This window comes from Phytophthora ramorum, assembly GCF_020800215.1.
Source record: "Phytophthora ramorum isolate Pr-102 chromosome Unknown Phyram_PR-102_s0009, whole genome shotgun sequence".
NCBI lineage: Eukaryota > Oomycota > Peronosporomycetes > Peronosporales > Peronosporaceae > Phytophthora > Phytophthora ramorum.
Window position 1 is genome coordinate 1594556 of NW_027150655.1, and position 20002 is coordinate 1614557.

A 20002-nucleotide genomic window follows, 5' to 3' on the forward strand; every position below is an offset into this window, starting at 1 on the left:
AAGCGGCACTATGAGGCATCTCTGGACTCTCCAACTTGCAGCGGTGGTTCTGGCGGCACAGCGCGTCGTATCGTACGTAGCAATGCTGCATCTTGTTCAGCATCGTCTTGGCTATCCATTGCAGCCTATTCCGTCTTGAATAGCCGTGTATTGGAGCTGCAACGCGGATTTAACGTTGTCATCGCCGAATTTGAATTTTTTACTTGCTGTCTGTCGCTGCAGTTTGGAGCTCTCGGCGCGTCAGTTGAGCAACATCACAACTGCTGGGAGCGGGCCGAGCGCCTCGTTTGCGTTCTACAGTGACGGCAGCCTCGTAACGGAGCTGTCAGCCTTGGACCTGGCGAAGGAATCGACTATTCTGCTCCAGAACAACTCGCTGACCAGCGTTCCAGCCGCGCTCTTCCAGGTGGCCAACAATTCCACGTACATGTCAGTGAAAATGCCTGTGGTTTTGTTTTTAGAGAGCTGAAAGAGCTGACGTTTGAGTATTTTGTTGGGAGCAGAGATATCTCGAACAACCCTTTGACGCAGCTGGAGGCAGAGTCGTTCGTCAACATGCCATACCTTACGAGAGTCGTGTATGTATCGAGTTGATGTTTTAGTGGTTTATAAGCTCGTTGTAGCATTGCTGACGAGTTGGTTGTGTGTAGTTGTACAAACACGCAGATTCAAGAGCTGCCCACAGGTCTTGCCAGCAATTGTCCACTGTTGAGTGTGATGGCGTTCAATCAGAGCACGATCCGGACGGTTGAGTCACAGGCACTGGTGAACTTGCCGAAGCTTCAGTCTATGTACGTGTTTTTTCTTCGCTGGGTTTGTCATCTGAGGCTGACAAGCTTTTTTTCATAGCGACCTGGCACAGAACAACGTATCACTGATTTACGGAGACTCGTTTGTGAATTTGACGGCGCTACATACGTTGGACCTGAGCTACAATGAACTTGAGGTCGTGCCTAATGGGCTGTTGACGGCGTCTGCTTCGTGGAAAGCACTGGATTTCTCACACAATGGCATCCTACGTGTGCCGTCTGGTATCCGGAAAGCTATCGTTGAAGGCTACATGTACGAGTGCATTAATCTGTGTGGTTCCTGTCAATTGGAATGTGTAATCAACTAACTCGACTATGGTTACAGCTCCTTCGACTACAACTCTTTCGTTGAGATTGATGAAGGAGCCTTCGCTGACGCCTCGGAAATCCGTGAACTTCGGTTAGCATCCAACGCGATTTTTACTCTCAACTCCAGAGCATTTTCTGGAATGGAAGCGCTTAGAAAACTGTGCGTTTCACATCATGGGTCTTGCTTTGGTTTAGTTTGTATGGCTGGGTTCTAACGCGCCGATACAATCTTTGATTAGGAATCTGAGCGACAATGTCATCTCCGTTATCGACGAAGATGCATTCAAAGACGTGAACGGGCTTGAGGACCTCAGACTAGATTACAATAATATTCACCGGTTGACATTGTCGTCTGTTCCTGCCAACTTGGAACGGCTAGAGCTCCAGTACAACCTGTTGGACCTCATGCCTGACTTTCCGGACGACTTTGTGGCGTCGCGGATGATATACCTGTACGTGAAAACTAGATGGTTCCTCTTTTGAAAAATATTGTTTTTGGTTTTGCTGCTAACGACAAATTATTGTAGGAACATGAGCCGTAACTTCTTGTGGTCTATCGCAACGAATGACGCACTAACGCCATATACCGGACTCGAGACATTGTATGTTTTCATTCCAGTGGGCACTACACTCTCACCGTTGTGAATTCCTGCTCTCTAACCGATTCCATTGTGTGTAGAGACCTGAGTAACAATCGTATCGTCAACTTCAGCTCCGCTGTGTTCGACCCAATCATGTCGACGATCGAATCAATGTACGTAGTTGCACTGACTTGCTAGCGTTGCAGTCAAAGCTAGTTCTTCTGACGTCTATGGGTGTTAGGAATTTCGACTCGAACCTTATCACGTCCATTCCCAGTACGAACTTCGTATACCTGGTGAAAAAGTTGCTCACGAATGTGTAAGGACGACGTGGTATTGAAGTGTAGCGCCGAACTAAGACTCACGTACTGTTGTCCCTAATTGTATGTTGTTGGTTGACAGCACGTTACTGGACAACCCTGGCATCGGCTGGTCCTCAAATGTGGACATGCGCAATGATTGTCCAAACGGCAGTGTCTTTGAGGAGCTCGATCTGTCATCTTCTTCTGTGTCAGGGTCAACAACCACTGTGAGTCTCTACGGCTGTATTCAGTGTGTTGCCGGTACTTATCACGACAACTCGACGGGGAGTTGTGTATCATGCAGTCAAGTTTCTGCCCGTGCATATTCAGAGGAAGACGGTGCCACGGTTTGTCTGTATTGCCCGTATTCGTCAGACCTGGAACCTGACCGAACCATATGCAAAGATTTCGAGTGCAACATTTTGTGCTGGCTTACGCTGTCGATGGGAATCGCGATTCCTGGGATTATCTTCAGCAGCAAGTTTTTGCTATACCTCATAATGAAAAGCTCAAAACGCACGCGCAAAATGGACATCAAGGAGCAAGAGGCAATGAACGACTGGCGAATGGGGCTAATGATGCATCAGCTGGCCGAGCCAATGAGCCCGAGCGACTCACTGCTTGATGATGAGGTTGATGAAGAAGCCTCCGAACACGGCGAAATACCATTCCGCATATATGATCTCCCAGAAGAAACAAAAGATCTCGTGCTCAGTACTCTGCGGGATTACTTTCAGATTCGGAAGGAAAAGCGTTGGCGTGCGCTACCTCCCAACGAGCAAGAGGAAGTGCGTGAGTGGAATGATGTTGAGTGGGAAACCTTTCACATGCATCGCATCCTGAGTCGCAGTTATCATGGTGAAATCTTCCTGGGGGACTACTGCGGCACGCAGGTAGTTGTGAAGCGTATGATGACTCTGCGTTTCGAGGTCAAAGAACTCGCTGACACGATCAAAGATGTGGAGCTCTTGGGGTCGCTGCATCACCCTAACATCGTTACATGTCTGGGTACCATGTGGTCGGATCCTGAGCATTTGTGTGTCATTTCAGAATACGTGAAAGGTGGTGATTTGGCAGCTGTACTCGAAGTTGACGCGCTGGACCGCCCCCACAGTATCAATTCGTCGTTGTCCAGAATGTCGACTTCATCTACACCGTCGCCATTGGCGAACCTGTCTGGATCCGGTGCCGCTCGCTCCTCGTCTCAGACTACTACTGCCTACGGAATGTCAAAGAGCTCGTTACTGACGCGCTTCCAAATGGCTCTGGATATATGCAAAGCACTTTCGCACGCCCACAACATGGGAGTTTCCCATAGCGACTTGCGAAGTCGGAATGTGTTGGTGACCGAGATGTTTCGCTGCAAGATTGGAGACTTTCGACACCATAGCCGTGATGACACGCACCATGCCACACACGTGCTTCTTGTAGAAGGGGAAACGACTCAGCACTCTGATTCTGAAGAAGAGGATGGCGTAGAGATGGAAGGTGTTCGATTCCTCCAGCCAGAGAGAAGGGATTCCGAAAAGCAGCAAGGGCCGACTCTTCCGCTGGTGGCGCCAGAGGTATTGAACCATAACTCTCGACATCTTGGCGCCGATATCTACAGCTTTGGAATCCTTCTACTGGACCTTTGGTTTCACTCGTACATTTTTTTCCAGAACGACAAAGCAACCGACGAGTATGAGGCGCGGTGTCGAACAAAGAAGTTGCGATTAACTATCGATGGTCATGTTGGAGAAACAACGATCAGAGTCCCCAGCAAAGAAGAAACAGCAGCTCTCCCACGTACAGCAAGTGCGGTCCAAAAAGGCAAGGAACACAATGCTGCGATGCATCACTTCATGAGTAAACTGCGGATGCTGGCGAACGTTGGCGGCACCGACGGGGATGCAGATGAGAGCAGTTTTGGCACTACTCCAACATCCTCCGCGGCCTCATTGACTATATCGCTCACATCATCGAGTGCAATCGTTGACAAATTGTCTAAAGCTATTGAAGACTGCCTGCAAAGTGATCCGAAGAAACGGCCTACGGCCAAAAAGCTGGTCGATCTCTTCCAGTTTTTCCTGGATGAAATCAGCGCTGCATAGCTCAAGATCAAGAGGAAGCAGCCCCGTATTTATGAATACAGTTGGGACTGATCGACACAGCTTAACGCTGCCAGCTTCAAAGGAACGCCGCTACAACCATGTTCGGGCAGCTGAGCTCAAGGCCATGTCTCGCTTGGGACGGGGAACGATAGCTGAGATATTTACCACTGCATTCTAACTGCCGAATCGAGGCTCGAGTCTTGCCGCATTCTTCTTTTTGCCTGGAACCCAAGCACCTTCGGGACACTCTGCTTCGGCAAGATTTTGATTGTGCGCCGCTTGTCGTACCGCACACTTTCTCCCAAGATGTCATTTTGGCCGTGCAACTCGTCGAGCAATGAAGGTTTGGTCAAGAACTTGAAACGCACAGGCGTCATCACCTCGGACGCTGCGTTCAACGCGATGGTGAGAACGGACCGAGCCAAGTACTTGGCGCAGATTGAGACTCCTGATGGTGGACACGTGGGTGAGCTGGCAGCCTACCAGGACGTTCCGCACCCCATCGGCTACAACCAGACCATCTCGGCGCCGCACATGCATGGTCACGCAATGGAATTGGGGTACGGGGCGGTCAAGGACGTGAGCAACCCGCGGATCCTGGATGTTGGAGCTGGATCCGGGTACCTGACAGCGTGCCTCGGTCGGATGGTGGAAGACAAGGGTGGGCGTGTATGTGGTCTGGAGATCGTTCCAGGTCTCGTGCAGTTTGCCAAGAAGAACATCCACATGGCTGACGGTGACCTGATTGACCGAGGCGTCGTATCGGTGCGCTGCCATAATGGCTGGGACGGGCTGGCGAACGAGGCTCCGTTTCATTACATCCACGTGGGTGCTGCTGCTGAGACGCCGCCGCAAGCTCTCCTGGACCAACTCGCGGACGGTGGTCGCCTCGTGCTGCCTCTGGATGAACCTCGTGGTGGCCAAGTCTTTGTCGAGATCACTCGGAAAGGCACAGTTTTCGCGCAACGCCGCCTCTTTGGTGTCTGTTTTGTGCCACTCGTGCGAGAACGGGAGCGTAAGCTCAGCTGAGGATGGTGGAAGGCCAAGACTGCGAGTGCTTGAGAGGACAAGTTGAAGTTGGGCCATCACTCCTGAGAATGTTGGTCAGAAAGTTGCAGTCACTTCGTGTCTTGATTTCTCTGTATATGAACCTCAGACGTCATGCTCTTCGTGTTGATCGAGACTGGGATTACTCTCCCTCTCAATGTGTCTTATGAATGAAACGCAACTTAGCCGCTTTAATCGCTCTCATATTTTTAGTGACTGCCGGCCAGGTTCGAAGCTGAACCTGCTCGTCGCATGTCGAGGCCGCTCAACGAAAGCAGGGTCTGCTTATTGCACCGTCGTCTCCATTCCAGAACGCGCCATCAAGCTTAAAGTAGTCCCACGGCAGCAAAGCTGTGAACCTGTACCTTTTTGGCCACCAGCGGGAGGCCATGGCGCCCATGTTGCCGCTCTGGCCACGCAGTTCGTCCAGTAACGAGGGTTTAGTGCAAAACCTGCAGAAAGCCGATATCGTGCGCTCCGCCGCTGTGTTCGACGCCATGAAGCGAACTGATCGCGCGCTGTTCGTCCCTCGATTCGTTCAAGAAGAGGCGTACCAGGACTCACCATGCCCCATCGGCTTCAATCAGACCATATCGGCTCCGCACATGGTACGTCGTGCGCCTTCAGGCTTGAATCACGTCAGTCACTGAAAATGTTTTCTGTGCAGCATGCCCACGTGTTGGAGCTCGCCCATGCAACGTTTGCTGGTGTAACCAAGCCGCGTGTGTTGGACGTAGGCGCTGGGTCTGGGTACTTGACTGCTGCGCTCGCTCGTCTTGTTGAAAATGCTGGTGGTCGCGTGTTTGGGTTGGAGCTGCTCCCACCGCTAGCTCAGTCTGCTCGGAAAAATGTGCTAAACGCGGCTCCAGACCTGATGAAACACGGCGTGCTCTCGCTGCACTGCTACAATGGTTGGCACGGATTGCCAGCGGAGGCCCCTTTCAACTTCATCTTCGTTGGAGCAGCCGTCTCCTCTCCACCTCAGGCATTGTTGGACCAGCTCGCAGAGGGGGGACAGCTTGTGATACCTGTGGACGACCCACGTGGCGGGCAAACCCTTGTGGGAGTCACTCGCCGCGGCCCCAGCTTCATCCACAGCAAACTCATGCCCGTGTGCTTTGTTCCGCTCGTCCGCGGTGAAATCCACAAGAAGCGGCGTGGGATGAGTAGCGCAGGAGACACGGAGATGCCCGGACCGAAAGTGCTGCACAGTACCCACTCCTTCCGTGCTATTCGCTAGAGGACCATAGAGAAACTAATGTACATGTGCTACAAACAAAGTAAGAAATAAGCAAATAATACGTGCACACACCGAGGGCTGTCATCTATTGTCAGTTAGTTCGCTTACCGTATTATCAGTCTTACGCATCCAGCACATTGTGCAGTTGCTCCACGAAGTACTGGATCTCGTCAATCTGGATCTCCATCACGGCGCTGGCGAAGCCATCCTGCCGGAAATTGGCACCAGTTTCACCTGCAGCCAACTTGAATGCCGTTCCCAATGTACTGCACAATCACAAGAAACAACGGCACACGTCAGTCACTACTCGATCTGTCGAGCAACAGAACTTGCAGATCAAAACTTACTTGCGGTGGATCTCGCCAGGTGTGGATGGACAAGTAAGGCCAACCACCAGGAAACAATTCTGGGCCGGGTTGCGAGTAATGAGCACCAGCGGCACAATAGATTTGTTCGTCACAGCTGCCTCCTCTTCAGCATCACCGTCCTCGCCATTCTCGCCGTCTTCGCCTTCTGGTTTTCTTCGGGCTGGGGCGTTAGGCCCACCCCACTTGCCGCTAGCACGGTGAACATTGAGTAGGAAAAGAGCTAACTGGGTGAGAACATTAGCGTTCGCAAAGAGCTCCTGTTCACGCTCGGGCACGTTCAGGCAGACGTAGCGGAAGTGTTTAACACGAACGAGTAGCTTGCGCTCCATGATCGACAGTCCCACGCGGACAATTGCCTGCTTCAGTGACATGGCCACCTTGATGCCACTTTCCATGAGCTTGCTGGACGCCACAGACTGGCACGAAAGCGCAGTATGCGCTAGCATGAAGTTCTCTTGCCGGAAATCGTCTTGAGATGCTTCCTCGTCAGCTTCCGCCTGCTTGTCTGTTCCGTCGTTGTCACTCGGGACAATGGCGCTGCTGCTAGCGCCAGACGATAGGATAGAATCCAGTGCAAACAGACTTGTCAGCGAGTTATGCTGCTGATGCTGCGTCTCGGCTTCGAATACCGCCCCCACATAGCTCTCAGGAGCCTCCAGCAGAGCCTGAAGTCCGTAGACAGCATCCGCTGCGCACAGCTGGTACTGGAAGGCAAACGTGCGCTTGAAGGAGCCGTAGAACAGATCGTCTAGCCCAAATTCGGGTGCCATCTCCTGCGTCTTATCACGCAGCATTTGCTTCATCTCCAGAGGCATATACGAGAATTTCTGCTGGCTCTGCCTCAGTGAGAATCCCATACGCGCCAGAAAAAAATGCAGTGCAGTGTCTCCAGCGCCGTTGCCACTGTTATCTGAGGCGTTGCGTGCGCCAACACGTCGTGCCTGGTCGTGATAGAGTCCAAGCTTCGAGGCTACGTAATCCGAGTAGTACATTGCCTCATAGAGCGACCAGTGGCGGTAGCACATGAACCGGTACTCCTCTTCGAAGCTAATCTTGCCGTCGTCGTACCCTGGGTGTCGCTCCTCGTCTCCATTAGCTCCCGGTCCGCTTGACGGTGTTGGTGCGTCGACAGCCAGCACCTCGTCCTGGAATCTCGTGACCATGAGGTTGTAGTTGTCGGCATCAATCTCCTCCAGCACGAACTGCTTGGTAAGCCCCACAATCGCAAACCACAGCAGATCTCGCTGACTGTTGTTCACCTGCTGCGCCAGTTCGAACGCCACCGTGGCAGCCGGCGCGCCATGGAACGAGCCGCGGTAGTACCGCAAGATTTCCTCCCGACGCCGGCGCTTGGTCATCACAGCACTCTCCTCCACCGGCTCAGCAGCGGCCGTAGCCGTAGCACCCACATCCACACCCTGTCCCTGATCCTGATCCTCCTTCTCCTTCTTCTCGTCCTCCTTCCTCCTTTTGGGACTATGCTCCACATCTCCGTCCTCATCTCTCTTCCTCTTCTCTTTCTCCTCCGTCTCCGTATCCTGCGTATTTCCATCTCCAAACTCCACCTCCGCTTCCCCCTCACTCCCCTCCTCTTCTTCTTTTTCCTCCTCCTCCTCTTCTTCCTCCTCTTCTTCTTCCTCGTCAAAGTCATCCACTTCCAAATCCGGACCGAACGCCGGGTACTCCTCGAGTCCCAGCGCGCCATCATCAAACACCACAATCTGCTGGTGCTCGTCGTAGATGTTAGCCAAGTGGATCGGCCGGTGGCTGTCCAGTACGTAGCACTTGACGTGCGGCGGCAGCGCCAGCAGCTTGGCCACGTCCACGATGGCGCCGCAGTTGAGCAGCACTACGGAGCGAAGCTCTCCGCCTCCCCGCACCTCCCCGTCGGCGCCTCGGATACGCGTTTCCCGCGCCTGCAGCACGTCCTCGTAGCCCCGCACCGCCAGCAGTGAGTAGCTCAACATGTCGGCGCGCAACAGGCGCGTGAGGATCTCGGCGGCGCACAGCGCATCCACGTCTAGCGCCACGAGGATCAGCACGCTGCAGCTGCCGCCCGACTGCAGCGCGTCGTGCTTCATCTGCCCGTACGCAGCGTGGAACTCCTCGCGCGGCCACAGCATGGCGGCACTTTGACACAATGGAGCTAAGTACGCACTAAGTTGGTGTGCTGGTTGTGTTATTGTGGTGTACACTTGGCGTGCTCGCTGCATGAGTACGTCCGTCAGCGATTGAACAACGTCGGTATACAAAAAGCAAGCCAAAAATGAGGTTTACACCACCCTGACGTAACGGCTGATTGTAGCTCCTGGAATCTTCTTCCACGTGGAGCTTCATTCTCCGTCTCCTCGCGTCCGCAGCAAGCAGCCACAGACCTTTGCAACCTCATCAGCCATGTCGCTCGACTTTTCCAAGGTGGAGAACAACCCGGTGCCGCTCATCGCCGAGAAATTCAACGCGAACGTGGCCTTTGTGGTCTACCGCAACAAGAACAAGAACGTGGTCGTGTACGCCGCGCGCCTGCTCGAGGACGGGACGCTGGACCCCGAGAACCCGCTGGACGTGTACTGGATCATGTTCGAGCAGGACGGCACGCCCCGCGAGGAGCTCAACATGATCGAGCGCAACACGGCGTACGGTGCCACCGTCAAGCCGCGCGAGGGCCACCCCGGCGAGTACGAGGTCACGCTCACGTCGCTCAAGGATCGTGTCATCTACCTGTCCATCGTGGACGGCAAGGTCGTGGGCCGCGGCTCCATCAATGGCCAGGACGGCTGCTCGCTCGAGCGCGTGTTCGTCCACTCCACCACGTCGTGGGGCATGCCTAAGGTGCAGCACCTCGAGATCCACGGCAAGGACGCCGCGGGCAACGCCATCATGGAGAAGAAGCTGCCCTAGACAGCTCCCTTTCTCTCTCGTGGCAATGGTGCAATGACGACTCTGTCATGCAGTCATTGATCCCCTACGCGGAGTCCTTCGCTCCCAACTTCACAAATGTAATAGAAAAAAATGCAACATCATGAGAAAGTAACCACTCTTCTTGCCTTGATGTTACAGCGGTACGCATGCGTTAGGGGGGTACAGGTATTCTTGGCTCGGCGCGCTCAACGGCATCGCAGGCAGCCCATGGCACCTGCATTTATAATTGGCAGGCGCTGGGATTGTTCTGGTATTGCTTGCTAGTAGAGAGGAAGGCCATTTGCGGTGTAGTGCTGCGATTTCTTCCTCCAAATATTTGCATCGACTCATATCGATAGACTACCAACACCAGCAGCATGACGGATGTGGAGGACTCTGCCGTGAACGACTTCTTGCTGATCCTTGAGGAGCACCGCAAGAACTGCGAGCGGCAGGGCAAATATGTGGAGGCTGAAATAGCCAAGAACCGCCTCGAGGAGCTCAAGGTGCACGAGGAGAATCGGCGGAGAGAGGCAATGCGGTCTCGGCAGATTGCCGAGCGCCTAGGGGTTGAAGAAGCCCACATGCTCGAGTTCCAGCAATTCAACCAGGTTTGGGATCGGAAGATGGACGAGTATGAGCGCAACGTCGAGGAGCTGGTGGTCAATATGCGTGAGAAACACAAGTCCGAGCTGCTCGAGTTCCAGCAAAAAATGCTGGAGAAACACCAGAAGCCAAAGTTCTCCAAGGACCTACTGAATCTACGGCGCATCGAAGAGCACCTAGCTCGGCAGAAAGAGTACGTGCTAGACCGATGTTCACCGCAGCAAGATCAATAACCCCCACAGGTAGCTAAAATCGCCTTCTTTGTTGTATGCACAGCTATGGCGAAGCACACAAAATCAAGCTCAAATCGGATGCATTGGAGGCTTGGGAGCTCGAAAAGTGGCGCAACCTTAAGCAGCAGGAGATGTTCCAGCGCGAGGTGACCTTTAAGCAGCGGCAGAAGCAGGACCTAGACGCACTGCACAAGCGGATCCAATCTGGTCGAGAAGAACAGAAGAAGCAGCGCCAGGTTGACCTCGAACGGTGCGTCCCCATTCTTCTCGCCCTACAAGGAGTCATCCCTTTACGGTTTCCATGTTTCTCTCTTCTTTTCAGGCTATTGCAGCGGTACCAGAACGTCAAGGCGGAGCTGCAGCAGCAGCAAAACTTGGAGCGAATCCGACATGAGAAATTTGCACAGCGACCAGCAGGCATAGCGAGATGAACGCCCACTCCTCAGCACATCTACAGCACCTCATCAGCCAATGTACCATTAAGAAGAAGAAGAAAAACTCGTACAATGCCATTTCCAGTCCAAATATCGCTGCAATTACTGCAATCTCTTCCTCTTTCTCTCGTCCACTTGCACAATATCTTCAACGTCTTCGTTGCGGTTTGCATCCGTGGCAAATGTGCGATCTTCTTTGTCGTTTGCCGCGTTGCCTGCGACTTCTAGTCTCGTCGCACGGCCTTGAACGCCTTCTTGTTCTGCAGCACCATGTACAGCATGGGAAGCACCACGCCCGCCAGCAGAATCACGAATCCAGTAGCGTACGCGCCCGAAGCGTACGACACCGACACCTCCGCGTCATCCATCTCAATCGCAGGATAAACTGAGAAACCCTATAAACTACATTTTATATAGGTTATGAGTCTATACCATCTACCAATCAAATCGATTCAATCGTTTGGTGGTCATTTTAGGATTTACTGATGGCGCTGGTCCGGTCGATGCTGCGCTCAGGCGCGGCGCTGCCGCCCCGCTTCATGTCTTCTGCTGCTGCTGTTGCCGCTAAACCCAAGGGGCCCCCGTTCGCGCGCTACTTCTGGTATACGACGGGCATTATGCTGGGCATCCCCGGGGCCGTGGGCGCCGTGTTCGTGTACAACCTCAAGTCGGACGACGAGTTCTACAGCCACTTCAACGACCGGTACCCAGACTTGATCGACGCCATCAACGAGTTCTACCCGCTAAACGAGTCGCTGCTGGAACTTGCGAGCCGCGAGGACATCGGACCCCTCGGCTCCACGGAAGACCTGATCAATGAGAGTACGAAAGTCTTTGGGGAGCTGTAGATTGGGTAGGCGACTGAGTTTAATGCTGTTACTGCTGTGGTTGTAGCGGTGACAGTGGTGGCCGAGTTGCAGTCGCACCAGAAGGTGCGGTTCGAGGTCTCGGGCTCGGCCAGCCAAGAGGAGATCGAGGCCCTGGCGCTCAAGCAGTCGCCGCAGCCAGAGAACGACCGCGTGATCGCGATCACCTTTGCAGAGGAAGGAGAAGAGGAGAAGGAACCAAAGCAGGCAGCGCCGACGGCGCAGGAGGCGTGGCCACCCGCACCTCGTGTGGCCTGGGGAAGCGCGGCTGCGGCGCAGAAGAAGAGCGAGAAGCCTTTGGACTCGGCGAAGGAGATCCGACTGCAGATCGAGGAGATCTGCACGCAGCAGGCGGCGCTGGAGGAATCCAAGTATGCGGGACGCGACATCGACGAGGCGGACGAGGAGATTGCGGCACTGGAGGAGCGCAAGACTGCGCTCACGGAGCAGCTCCCGCGCAAGCGCTTCCTGTGGATCTTTTAGACTCGATGTGGAGATAAACAAGTTGCGGCATGGTTGCCTGGAAGAGCGCTTCGGTCCGAGCGCAGCGAGCTTCATGTCTTGAGGTGATGTACAGGTTCAGGTGGCCAGCGAGGCACAGCAGCTTGCTGCAGGCCAAAGTACTTTTGCAACAGGCATATCCCTGGTAACGTGCATCCAGCATTTGGTCCAGTTGAGGTCCAGCGTCCGCATGTCGGCCTGGACACAGCGCAACGGTTGGTATTGACGTTGAAGTGGAGCCCAAGGCTGCTGTCGCATCGGTGTTGGTGTTGGTAGCCTACCACCAGTGGTGGCGCCGGTGCAGTGCCGTCAGGACCCGCTAATACACTCGTGCACCTCGTCGCGCTCAAATCAGCGCAAATCAGCCCACGCACTCGCAATGGTGGTTTTCGGGGGCCTTTAATCCGTTTCATCAAGCGCTCTGCCGCCGATCATCCGATGATTCGTCGACCCAATGCGGTGCTGAACCGCCTCCACCGTTCAGCGCCGGCAGAGGCGGCGTTAGAGCACCGATGCGGTCGTCTTCGAGCAGCACCGCGCGCCATTCTCCGCAGCATCCATCTGCAAATGTGTGGCAATCCCGATGGCTGGTTGCCAAGTTGGCAGAGGCATCGAGCCCGGCGCTCACGACGACAGGATGACGGCAGACGAGCCGAGAAATGGATGTTCGTCAAAATGCTGGGGCTCCGCTGATCCGATCCGTAGGTTGTAATGTCCAATGCAATGGAGAACCGCAGTACACGTAGGTTCGAGCATGCTTAATGCCGCTGCAACCAACGTTCGCTGCCACGGCGGAACGGATCTAGGAAGCTCGCGCTTCGGTACACCACCAAGCAGATCTTTGTCAAACGAGCTGTGGACGAACCGAGCTGAAGAGCCGGAATCATGCGAGACTGCATTGTCCTTGCTGGGCTTCGCAAAGCAAGCAACGGCAGAGTCTCGCCTCCAGACCAGGCTTTTCGCAGCGCGAACGGCGCTGTAGGCCTGCTTCCCGCGGCAATCCAGTGGCGCAGTGGATGCCTCAAAGATGGGTTCAATACCTCCCCACCAAAATTTAGCATCAGAGCCGCAACAACAGCATGCAGGCATGAGATCCCATCCTTGAAAGCCCGCGGGTTGCTGGCGAGTGGCCCCGCTGGATAAGAAGCGGCCAAGGTCTCTCTTCCGCAAATTGCAGACGAACGCATTTGCGAGCTGAAGCAAAAGATACGCTTTGGGCTCAGCTGCCGTTATCGCGGCCTGCGATACGTAACGCAAACGACAAAGGTACTCTCGTCGCGGCATACTGAAACCAAGTCAGTTCGCCACGGCGAGCGGACGCAGCTCTCACAACCGAATTTGCTCCGCACCGCGTACTCGCCGGGCTTCATGGCGGACGTCTGCCGGCCTCCCATCAGCAGCGGGCTCGTCTCAGCATCCGCGCTGGAAATGGACGACGAGCCCACCGCGCTGCTGCACCGCTCGCTCAACGATGTCACGGCCGCGCGACTGCGGCGCTACCACCAGCAGAGCAACAAGCGTCTGGACGCGACGCTGCGGCTCTTCCGGGAGCGACAGGAGCGCGAACGCCGCTCGCGCCTGCGGCTGAGCCGCTGTCCGTTGAGTGCAACAGGTCCGGAGCTGCCCAGAACGGGCTCTCCCGCCCGAATGACGGCCGTGGAAACGCGGCAATGGAAATTACTGCGAGAGAGCAGCGACATCCGCGTGTATCGCTTGAAGACGCGGCAGGAACGCACATCCACAGTGCAGGCTATTGGCACAGTACACGGCTCACTAGGGGACGTCATGAACGGCCTGTACGCGGACTCGACGAGGACCGCGCGGGTGTTGCAGATGCTGCTGAGTCCGCGGTCGCTGGACGCCCGCGTGCTGCAAGTGGACAAGAGCAGCTCTGAGGCTAACCCGTTCCGTTTCTCGGGCATTGTGTGGATGGCGCTCAAGATCCCGGGGCTGGGTATTTGCAGACATAGGGACTTCCTGTGCTTCAAGAAGATGGACACGTTCAAGAACGACCTGGGAGAAGATGTGGGTTACATGGTGCTGCACTCCATTGACCCGCTGGCTGATGAGATCTCGGCGCAAGTTTCGACGTTCGACACGTACGCGCAGACAGGAGCAACGTGGCCTCCAGCCGCGCCAGCCCACCCAGGACGCACTCGCAGCGCCAGCTCTGCGGGTTTCGGTTCTGGGACCTTCGTGCGCGGGTTTATCTCGCTGGCGATCGTGTTTAAGAGCGTGGGTGACGACCGAGTGGCCATGTTCGCGCACGGTCTCTTTAACCCAAGCGGTCGCTTGCCGCCGCTGCTGGGCGACAATTGCATCGCTGAATGGCTCACGTCCATGGCCAATACTGTACAGAGTGGCCAAGCCAAGAACCTGTCACTGCTGCTGGTTGGCCAAAAGCAAGCCATCGCAGAGCAGTCCAGCTCCAGACAGCGCTGTGGGGTGTGCGCTCGAGCGCTTTTCTTCTGGGACGCTCCTCGCAGTTGTCGTGGTTGCTGGAAGCCGTGTTGCCGCACGTGCCGCGTGACTAAGCCGATCTTCTGCGCTCATTATCACGCCAATGGAGGTACCGCTGCTGGCTTAACGTCTGGACCATGCACGGAAACGTTTTGCCTCGCTTGTGTGTGCGCCGTGATTCCGTCCGGAGCGACCATTAACGCTCGACTGATCAAGCGGTTGGCCAAGAAGCGTAAGCGCGCGCCAACGTTCCTCCGCCCGACGATGACCGCATCTTCGATCACCGACGGGTCCGTTGGTCAGCAGCAAATTCCGACGATTGCGGCTTCGGAGCGTGCTGAACGGCTGCTCGCTGCTGCAGAGATGTCCTCCATCTCCGTGCTCTCGTCGCGCGAGTCAGAGAAGTATCAGCAGCACCGACTGAGCTTGAATGCTCGCCCGAAGAAGCGGGCATTCGTCCAACCTGAAGTTACAGGTCAAGAGACTGACGGGAGTGACGAATATGAAGTGGACTCGAGTGCCCTGTTGGAAGTATTGGAGCACTACCAGATTCGTCGTGGAGGCACTTCCGTCAACTCTGGAATGTCCTCGTCCAATGCAGGAACATCTCTTCGATCGTTCACATCCGCAGACTTGGCGTCGTCCTCGACCCACCACCAGTTTGGATCCTCAACTAACCAAATAGGCTCCTTTCGACTTGGCCGCTACCCTTCCGGGAACAGCTTGCTGACCCACAACCAGAGCTTTCACCAACGGGTTGCTGTGCCCACGGCGGCGCGACAGGGCCAAGCGGCGATGGAACGCCGGGCATCGAGAGTTTTTCAAGCCCAGAGCAGCTTCTGGTTGCCGAGGCAGTCAGCCCTGGCGAAAATACCCAAAGAACCGGCCCCAGCGCTCGATGATGAATATTACCAGCGCCTGCTGCAAAACTACCTGCTCCACACCAACAGCAGCCGCAGCATGGCCAGCGGCCTGTCGCGGAGCAGCTTCGGAGGCAAGTCGCCGACGACTGTGCCACATCCACCAATTTCTCAGGAATCGAACGTGGTATCGGAACCTCAGTCCGAGCCTCCTAGCGACGCCCGAGCTGCGTCCAACTGCTCGTCCCCCGGTGGATCCTCATTGCTCCCGCCGGATATGACCATCTACCGCAGATTCAAGTGAGCTCACCCAGCTCCAGAGATCTGGCGATGTGGATCTTGTACCAAACTGTTCAAAACACAAACTGAAGATATGTCAACCACCCTTGGAATTGAAGCAACGCATGTACAGCATCAATAAATATTTTTTGTCACTACGCCGAGCGTCTTGCTCGTTCGCTCTTGCCATCATGGACCTAACTTCTTGAGAACTCACCCCGAACTACATGTACGGTGCCGCTAAATCTCACGGCTCGAATTCAACTCCAGACTGCGCTTCGATTTCATCAAGGTTGTCTGCACTCTCTTCCAGGCGCAAGCCCTCCATCTTTTGGGGTGGGGTGGCCCTCCTACTCCTGGGACTCCATCCAGTACTGGATTGGACTCGGCCATTGGAGTTGTTGAATTCTTCAAGACCGGGGATGCCTAGCGTGCTGTTGACGCGTACCTCCTCGATTTCGCTGGCGGTCAGTTCACGCTTGGTACGATTGCGCTGGAGTCTTGAGGTTGAAAGCCCACGACGAAGAGAAGACAGAGTAATAGGGATGACCTTCGCGTTGGCGTCGTGCGACTCGGCAAATCGGTGGAGTTCGGCTTGCGTGGCGGTAATTTGTCCTCGCTGGATATGAGCAGATAGGTCGACACTGCCATCGTTTTCAACGAGGCTCTTGCGAGGCTCGTCACTGTGGTCGTTGCTTTGAGTCCGCAGCCACGTGCCCAGCGTTTGTGAGATATCTTCGAAAGATGGGCGCTGCTCCGGATCGGCATCCCAGCACTGATGCATTAATTGTTCAAGCCCGAGAGGTGCTGGGTTCGTGAAATCGCTCGGCCGAAGTCCTTCATTGGCAACCTGGAGCGGAACCTGGAAAGCGTTGAGATTATCGTACGGATCTTTACGTTCCACGAGCTCCCAAAGCACAATTGCGTACGAGTAAACGTCTGCTTTCTCGTCGTACGGCTCGTGGCGAATGACCTCGGGTGCGGCCCAGAACGGTGTGCCGACCCATGTGTACGGACCGTATTGTAAACTGCGAAAGCGTGCGAGGCCGAAGTCGGACACTTTCGTGACGAGATTCTCGGAGAGCAAACAGTTCTTGGATTTCAGATCACGTTGCAGTACGTCGCAGGCGTGGATGTGGGCCATGCCTGAGGCAATGTCGAACGCACTGGTGACGATGAGTTGATGCGGGAAAAAGTTGGCAGTGTCTCGCAAGTAATCGTACAGTGAGCCGTTGGGCATGTACTCCATTATGAGCACGTAACAGCTCTGTGTGAGACTTGCACCGAGTAGCTTGACGATGTTCGGATGCTTGAGCGCATGCATGACCCAAATTTCACGCCGGAAGTTCTTCACCGCCTCTTCCAGGTTGTCCACGACTCCTTCTCGGGGCATCAGCAATTTGACGCCAACTTTGGTATCTCGCCAGATAGCCGCGTACACTTCACTCAACGGCCCCGAAGCTAAGCGCTTCACTAAATTCACTTCGCGGAGTTTTACTTCATACACTGAAGCCTGATCGCCGCCCACCTCGAACTGCACGTGTGAGCTGGCACCGACGCTCAGACGCCTTTTATCTCGCAACTGCATGCTTGCCCGCCGCTCATTCTCCGCTCTGTTCTCCGGTGACAGTTCTGCTATGCCATTTTTCATTTCGTACGAGGGCTCGTTGAAAAGTGCTTGGGAGTGTGCGCGAGATGGCATGCGCTTCTTGAAAATCAAGAATCTTCTTTTGAATGAGCTCGATCGATCTGCCGATAACGAGTCTGTCGAGTCGGTACGACTTCCACTCGTCTTTAGCCCTTTGGGTGGGGATATTCCTGTGGCTGCCAGGATGTTGCGTGAGCTGCGCGTCGCGGAAATCGAGACTGCTCGGATTTTCGATCCCATTTTTGACTTGGGGGGATCCATCGCGCTTTTCGATCGCTGCCTGGTCTTTTGCGTTGACAGCATGTGCTTGCTCGGGTCTCTCTTCTTCACCAGCACCGAGCCGGCCCGAACAGGAGGTCGTTTCTGGGCCCCTTCAGGGACAACCGAGTTCATAATGTTGCTCTTGTTTCCATCCACTGGAAACACGAGCGGTAGGAGCTGAGGCGCCGATATCTCGTTGGATCTTTCTTCGGTCAGTGGTGGAGACTGCGCTGCAAAGTCTAGGTGATACATTCGCTGTGTCTGTAAGATGAAAGCTTCACCCTGCTGTTGCGAGTTCTTGTGGCCTTGAATACGCGCGGCAGTGGCGTCTTTCTTGATCACGGCCATTGGCAGCGGGGACGTTCGTCCGGAGACTCGGATTCCGCACCGACGCAACAAACGACGTACGCGCCACGCAATGCCGTGCGTTGTCCCCTTCAGTATACGCTGCGCAAAAGAGTCATTCCGGACTCTGCCTGTCTGTGCAGTGTTCCTTCCACGTCCGCACAACCAGCAGCAGCGCGAAGCCAAGAGCAAACAACACACCACCAAGAAGCTGCAGAAGCACAGGAAGAGCTCGAGCCAGGCGTCCACCAGCACGCACGTGTTCTTACCCGTGCAGTAAGCGCGGGTGAACACCTCGATCGTGCCCATGATGGCTGTCCGTCGCGTCTAGAGTGAAATTAAACCCCGCCACCCGCGCACCGGCCCGGAAATAGCGACAGGTTGCAATCCAGACGCACGCTTCTTCCTGTCGGTCACGTCGAAGTAAATACCCGGAATTGCTCGGATCGTTGGCCTCTAAAAATGTCCATTCTGTTCTGTCTCGCCCCTAACGCTAACCAACAACTGGAGTTATAGTTCAACCTGTCCACAATTTACACAATGCGAACACAAACTGTACACAAAATGCTTAAGTTGCTCATGCAGACGGCGGACGCCTTTTTTTCAGCCAACCAGCGCCCCCCTTGATTCAGCCAACCAAAAGCCTCGGTTCAGGAATTAAATCAATGGTTGCGAGCAGTTCCTGGAGCGGGCTGCGCCTATAGCTCCACAGTTTGGATTTGGAAACCACCTGACGGTATGTAGCACTCGCTTCGACTGCCCAAGACCTGCGGATCCCGATCCTCGATGCTCCTCTCGCTCCAGACGTCAGCGCTTTCGGCCCAAGCGACGCGCTGCTTCCGCCAGACCTGAGGGTGGGTCCAGGCAGCGCCGTCGCTTGCAAGAAATCATCTGCGTTCTGCGTGTATCAAGGATCGGATTGGGAGTTAGTGGGGGTCTCGTTCGTGGCCTCCCATTTGCTCCTGATCCGTAGGTATATGTATGACTGCATGGTTCTTGCCCAAGACGCCGCGTCAGCTCCAAGAGCCGCTCGAGAGAAAAGGAGGGGGGCCATAAAGACGGACTTTGAGCTTCAGTCTGGGCACTGTACAAGGGGCAAAGGATGAAGGGCTAGTGGGTGGATGGGAGGGACGACGTCCATTGTTCCTTGTGCACTGGGCTGGAGATTGAGGTTCTTTTACCTCTCTCCTTGTGCTTTTGAGTTGGTTTCTTGGAGACTGACGTGGTTGGGTATTCTCCCGACCTGTGGCACTAATTCGCGCCGTTTTGACTCTACAGAAAATGCAGATTTTCGTCAAGACCCTCACGGGCAAGACCATCACGCTCGACGTGGAGCCGTCGGACAGCATTGACAATGTCAAGCAGAAAATCCAGGACAAGGAGGGTACGTTCTAGCCATAGTAGAGCTTATCTAGGAAAGAGTGCTTCTGACTGGGTTTAATTGCAGGAATCCCCCCTGACCAGCAGCGTCTGATCTTCGCCGGCAAGCAGCTGGAGGACGGCCGCACTCTTTCGGACTACAACATTCAGAAGGAGAGCACGCTGCACCTGGTGCTGCGTCTGCGTGGTGGTGGCAAGAAGCGCAAGAAAAAAGTGTACACCAAGCCCAAGAAGATCAAACACAAGCACCGCAAGGTCAAACTCGCCGTGCTCAAGTACTACAAGGTGGACGACAACGGAAAGATCCAGCGCCTGAAGAAGGAGTGCCCGTCGCCCCAGTGCGGTGCCGGTGTGTTCATGGCCACCCACTTCGACCGCCACTACTGCGGCAAGTGCCACGTGACCTACCAGTTCCAGGGCGAGGACAGCGCTTAGGCGTCTTGTCTTCATGGCAGTCTCCATTTGGCCTTGCCTGTCGTTGA

The 20002-nt window shown here is 55.0% G+C and overlaps 10 protein-coding genes across 10 annotated transcripts; 8 read left to right on the forward strand and 2 right to left on the reverse strand.

The window, feature by feature from the left end:
* Nucleotides 1–10: 10 nt before the first annotated feature.
* KRP23_10188 (Leucine-rich repeat-containing protein 15) lies at nucleotides 11–4094 on the forward strand (the record flags this gene model as incomplete). The annotated part of the gene is made up of 11 exons (XM_067880609.1): nucleotides 11–72; nucleotides 223–429; nucleotides 504–578; nucleotides 651–791; nucleotides 850–1062; nucleotides 1135–1278; nucleotides 1358–1570; nucleotides 1646–1720; nucleotides 1798–1872; nucleotides 1941–2018; nucleotides 2102–4094. The coding sequence occupies 11 exons, from the start codon at nucleotides 11–13 to the stop codon at nucleotides 4092–4094; spliced, it is 3276 nt and encodes a 1091-aa protein (XP_067742018.1).
* A 306-nt stretch (nucleotides 4095–4400) lies between these two features.
* Nucleotides 4401–5123, forward strand: KRP23_10189 (Protein-L-isoaspartate O-methyltransferase; the record flags this gene model as incomplete). The annotated part of the gene is made up of 1 exon (XM_067880610.1): nucleotides 4401–5123. The coding sequence occupies one exon, from the start codon at nucleotides 4401–4403 to the stop codon at nucleotides 5121–5123; it is 723 nt and encodes a 240-aa protein (XP_067742019.1).
* Nucleotides 5124–5530: 407 nt separating this feature from the next.
* KRP23_10190 (Protein-L-isoaspartate O-methyltransferase) lies at nucleotides 5531–6381 on the forward strand (the record flags this gene model as incomplete). Its single annotated transcript, XM_067880611.1, has 2 exons — nucleotides 5531–5749; nucleotides 5809–6381. The coding sequence occupies 2 exons, from the start codon at nucleotides 5531–5533 to the stop codon at nucleotides 6379–6381; spliced, it is 792 nt and encodes a 263-aa protein (XP_067742020.1).
* A 121-nt stretch (nucleotides 6382–6502) lies between these two features.
* Nucleotides 6503–8872, reverse strand: KRP23_10191 (Cell division control protein 45-like protein; the record flags this gene model as incomplete). Its single annotated transcript, XM_067880612.1, has 2 exons — nucleotides 6503–6647; nucleotides 6729–8872. 2 exons carry the CDS (start codon nucleotides 8870–8872, stop codon nucleotides 6503–6505), a joined length of 2289 nt encoding a protein of 762 aa, XP_067742021.1.
* Nucleotides 8873–9143: 271 nt separating this feature from the next.
* KRP23_10192 (uncharacterized protein) lies at nucleotides 9144–9647 on the forward strand (the record flags this gene model as incomplete). Its single annotated transcript, XM_067880613.1, has 1 exon — nucleotides 9144–9647. One exon carries the CDS (start codon nucleotides 9144–9146, stop codon nucleotides 9645–9647), a length of 504 nt encoding a protein of 167 aa, XP_067742022.1.
* Nucleotides 9648–10024: 377 nt separating this feature from the next.
* Nucleotides 10025–10917, forward strand: KRP23_10193 (uncharacterized protein; the record flags this gene model as incomplete). Its single annotated transcript, XM_067880614.1, has 3 exons — nucleotides 10025–10446; nucleotides 10530–10736; nucleotides 10809–10917. The coding sequence occupies 3 exons, from the start codon at nucleotides 10025–10027 to the stop codon at nucleotides 10915–10917; spliced, it is 738 nt and encodes a 245-aa protein (XP_067742023.1).
* Nucleotides 10918–11405: 488 nt separating this feature from the next.
* KRP23_10194 (uncharacterized protein) lies at nucleotides 11406–12269 on the forward strand (the record flags this gene model as incomplete). The annotated part of the gene is made up of 2 exons (XM_067880615.1): nucleotides 11406–11742; nucleotides 11815–12269. The coding sequence occupies 2 exons, from the start codon at nucleotides 11406–11408 to the stop codon at nucleotides 12267–12269; spliced, it is 792 nt and encodes a 263-aa protein (XP_067742024.1).
* Nucleotides 12270–13957: 1688 nt separating this feature from the next.
* On the forward strand, nucleotides 13958–14182 carry KRP23_10195 (uncharacterized protein; the record flags this gene model as incomplete). The annotated part of the gene is made up of 1 exon (XM_067895905.1): nucleotides 13958–14182. The coding sequence occupies one exon, from the start codon at nucleotides 13958–13960 to the stop codon at nucleotides 14180–14182; it is 225 nt and encodes a 74-aa protein (XP_067742025.1).
* A 1951-nt stretch (nucleotides 14183–16133) lies between these two features.
* KRP23_10196 (Serine/threonine-protein kinase STY46) lies at nucleotides 16134–18143 on the reverse strand (the record flags this gene model as incomplete). Its single annotated transcript, XM_067880616.1, has 2 exons — nucleotides 16134–16793; nucleotides 17007–18143. The coding sequence occupies 2 exons, from the start codon at nucleotides 18141–18143 to the stop codon at nucleotides 16134–16136; spliced, it is 1797 nt and encodes a 598-aa protein (XP_067742026.1).
* A 304-nt stretch (nucleotides 18144–18447) lies between these two features.
* KRP23_10197 (Ubiquitin-40S ribosomal protein S27a) lies at nucleotides 18448–19955 on the forward strand (the record flags this gene model as incomplete). Its single annotated transcript, XM_067880618.1, has 4 exons — nucleotides 18448–18456; nucleotides 18820–18876; nucleotides 19419–19524; nucleotides 19588–19955. The coding sequence occupies 4 exons, from the start codon at nucleotides 18448–18450 to the stop codon at nucleotides 19953–19955; spliced, it is 540 nt and encodes a 179-aa protein (XP_067742027.1).
* Between the last annotated feature and the right edge of the window lie 47 nt (nucleotides 19956–20002).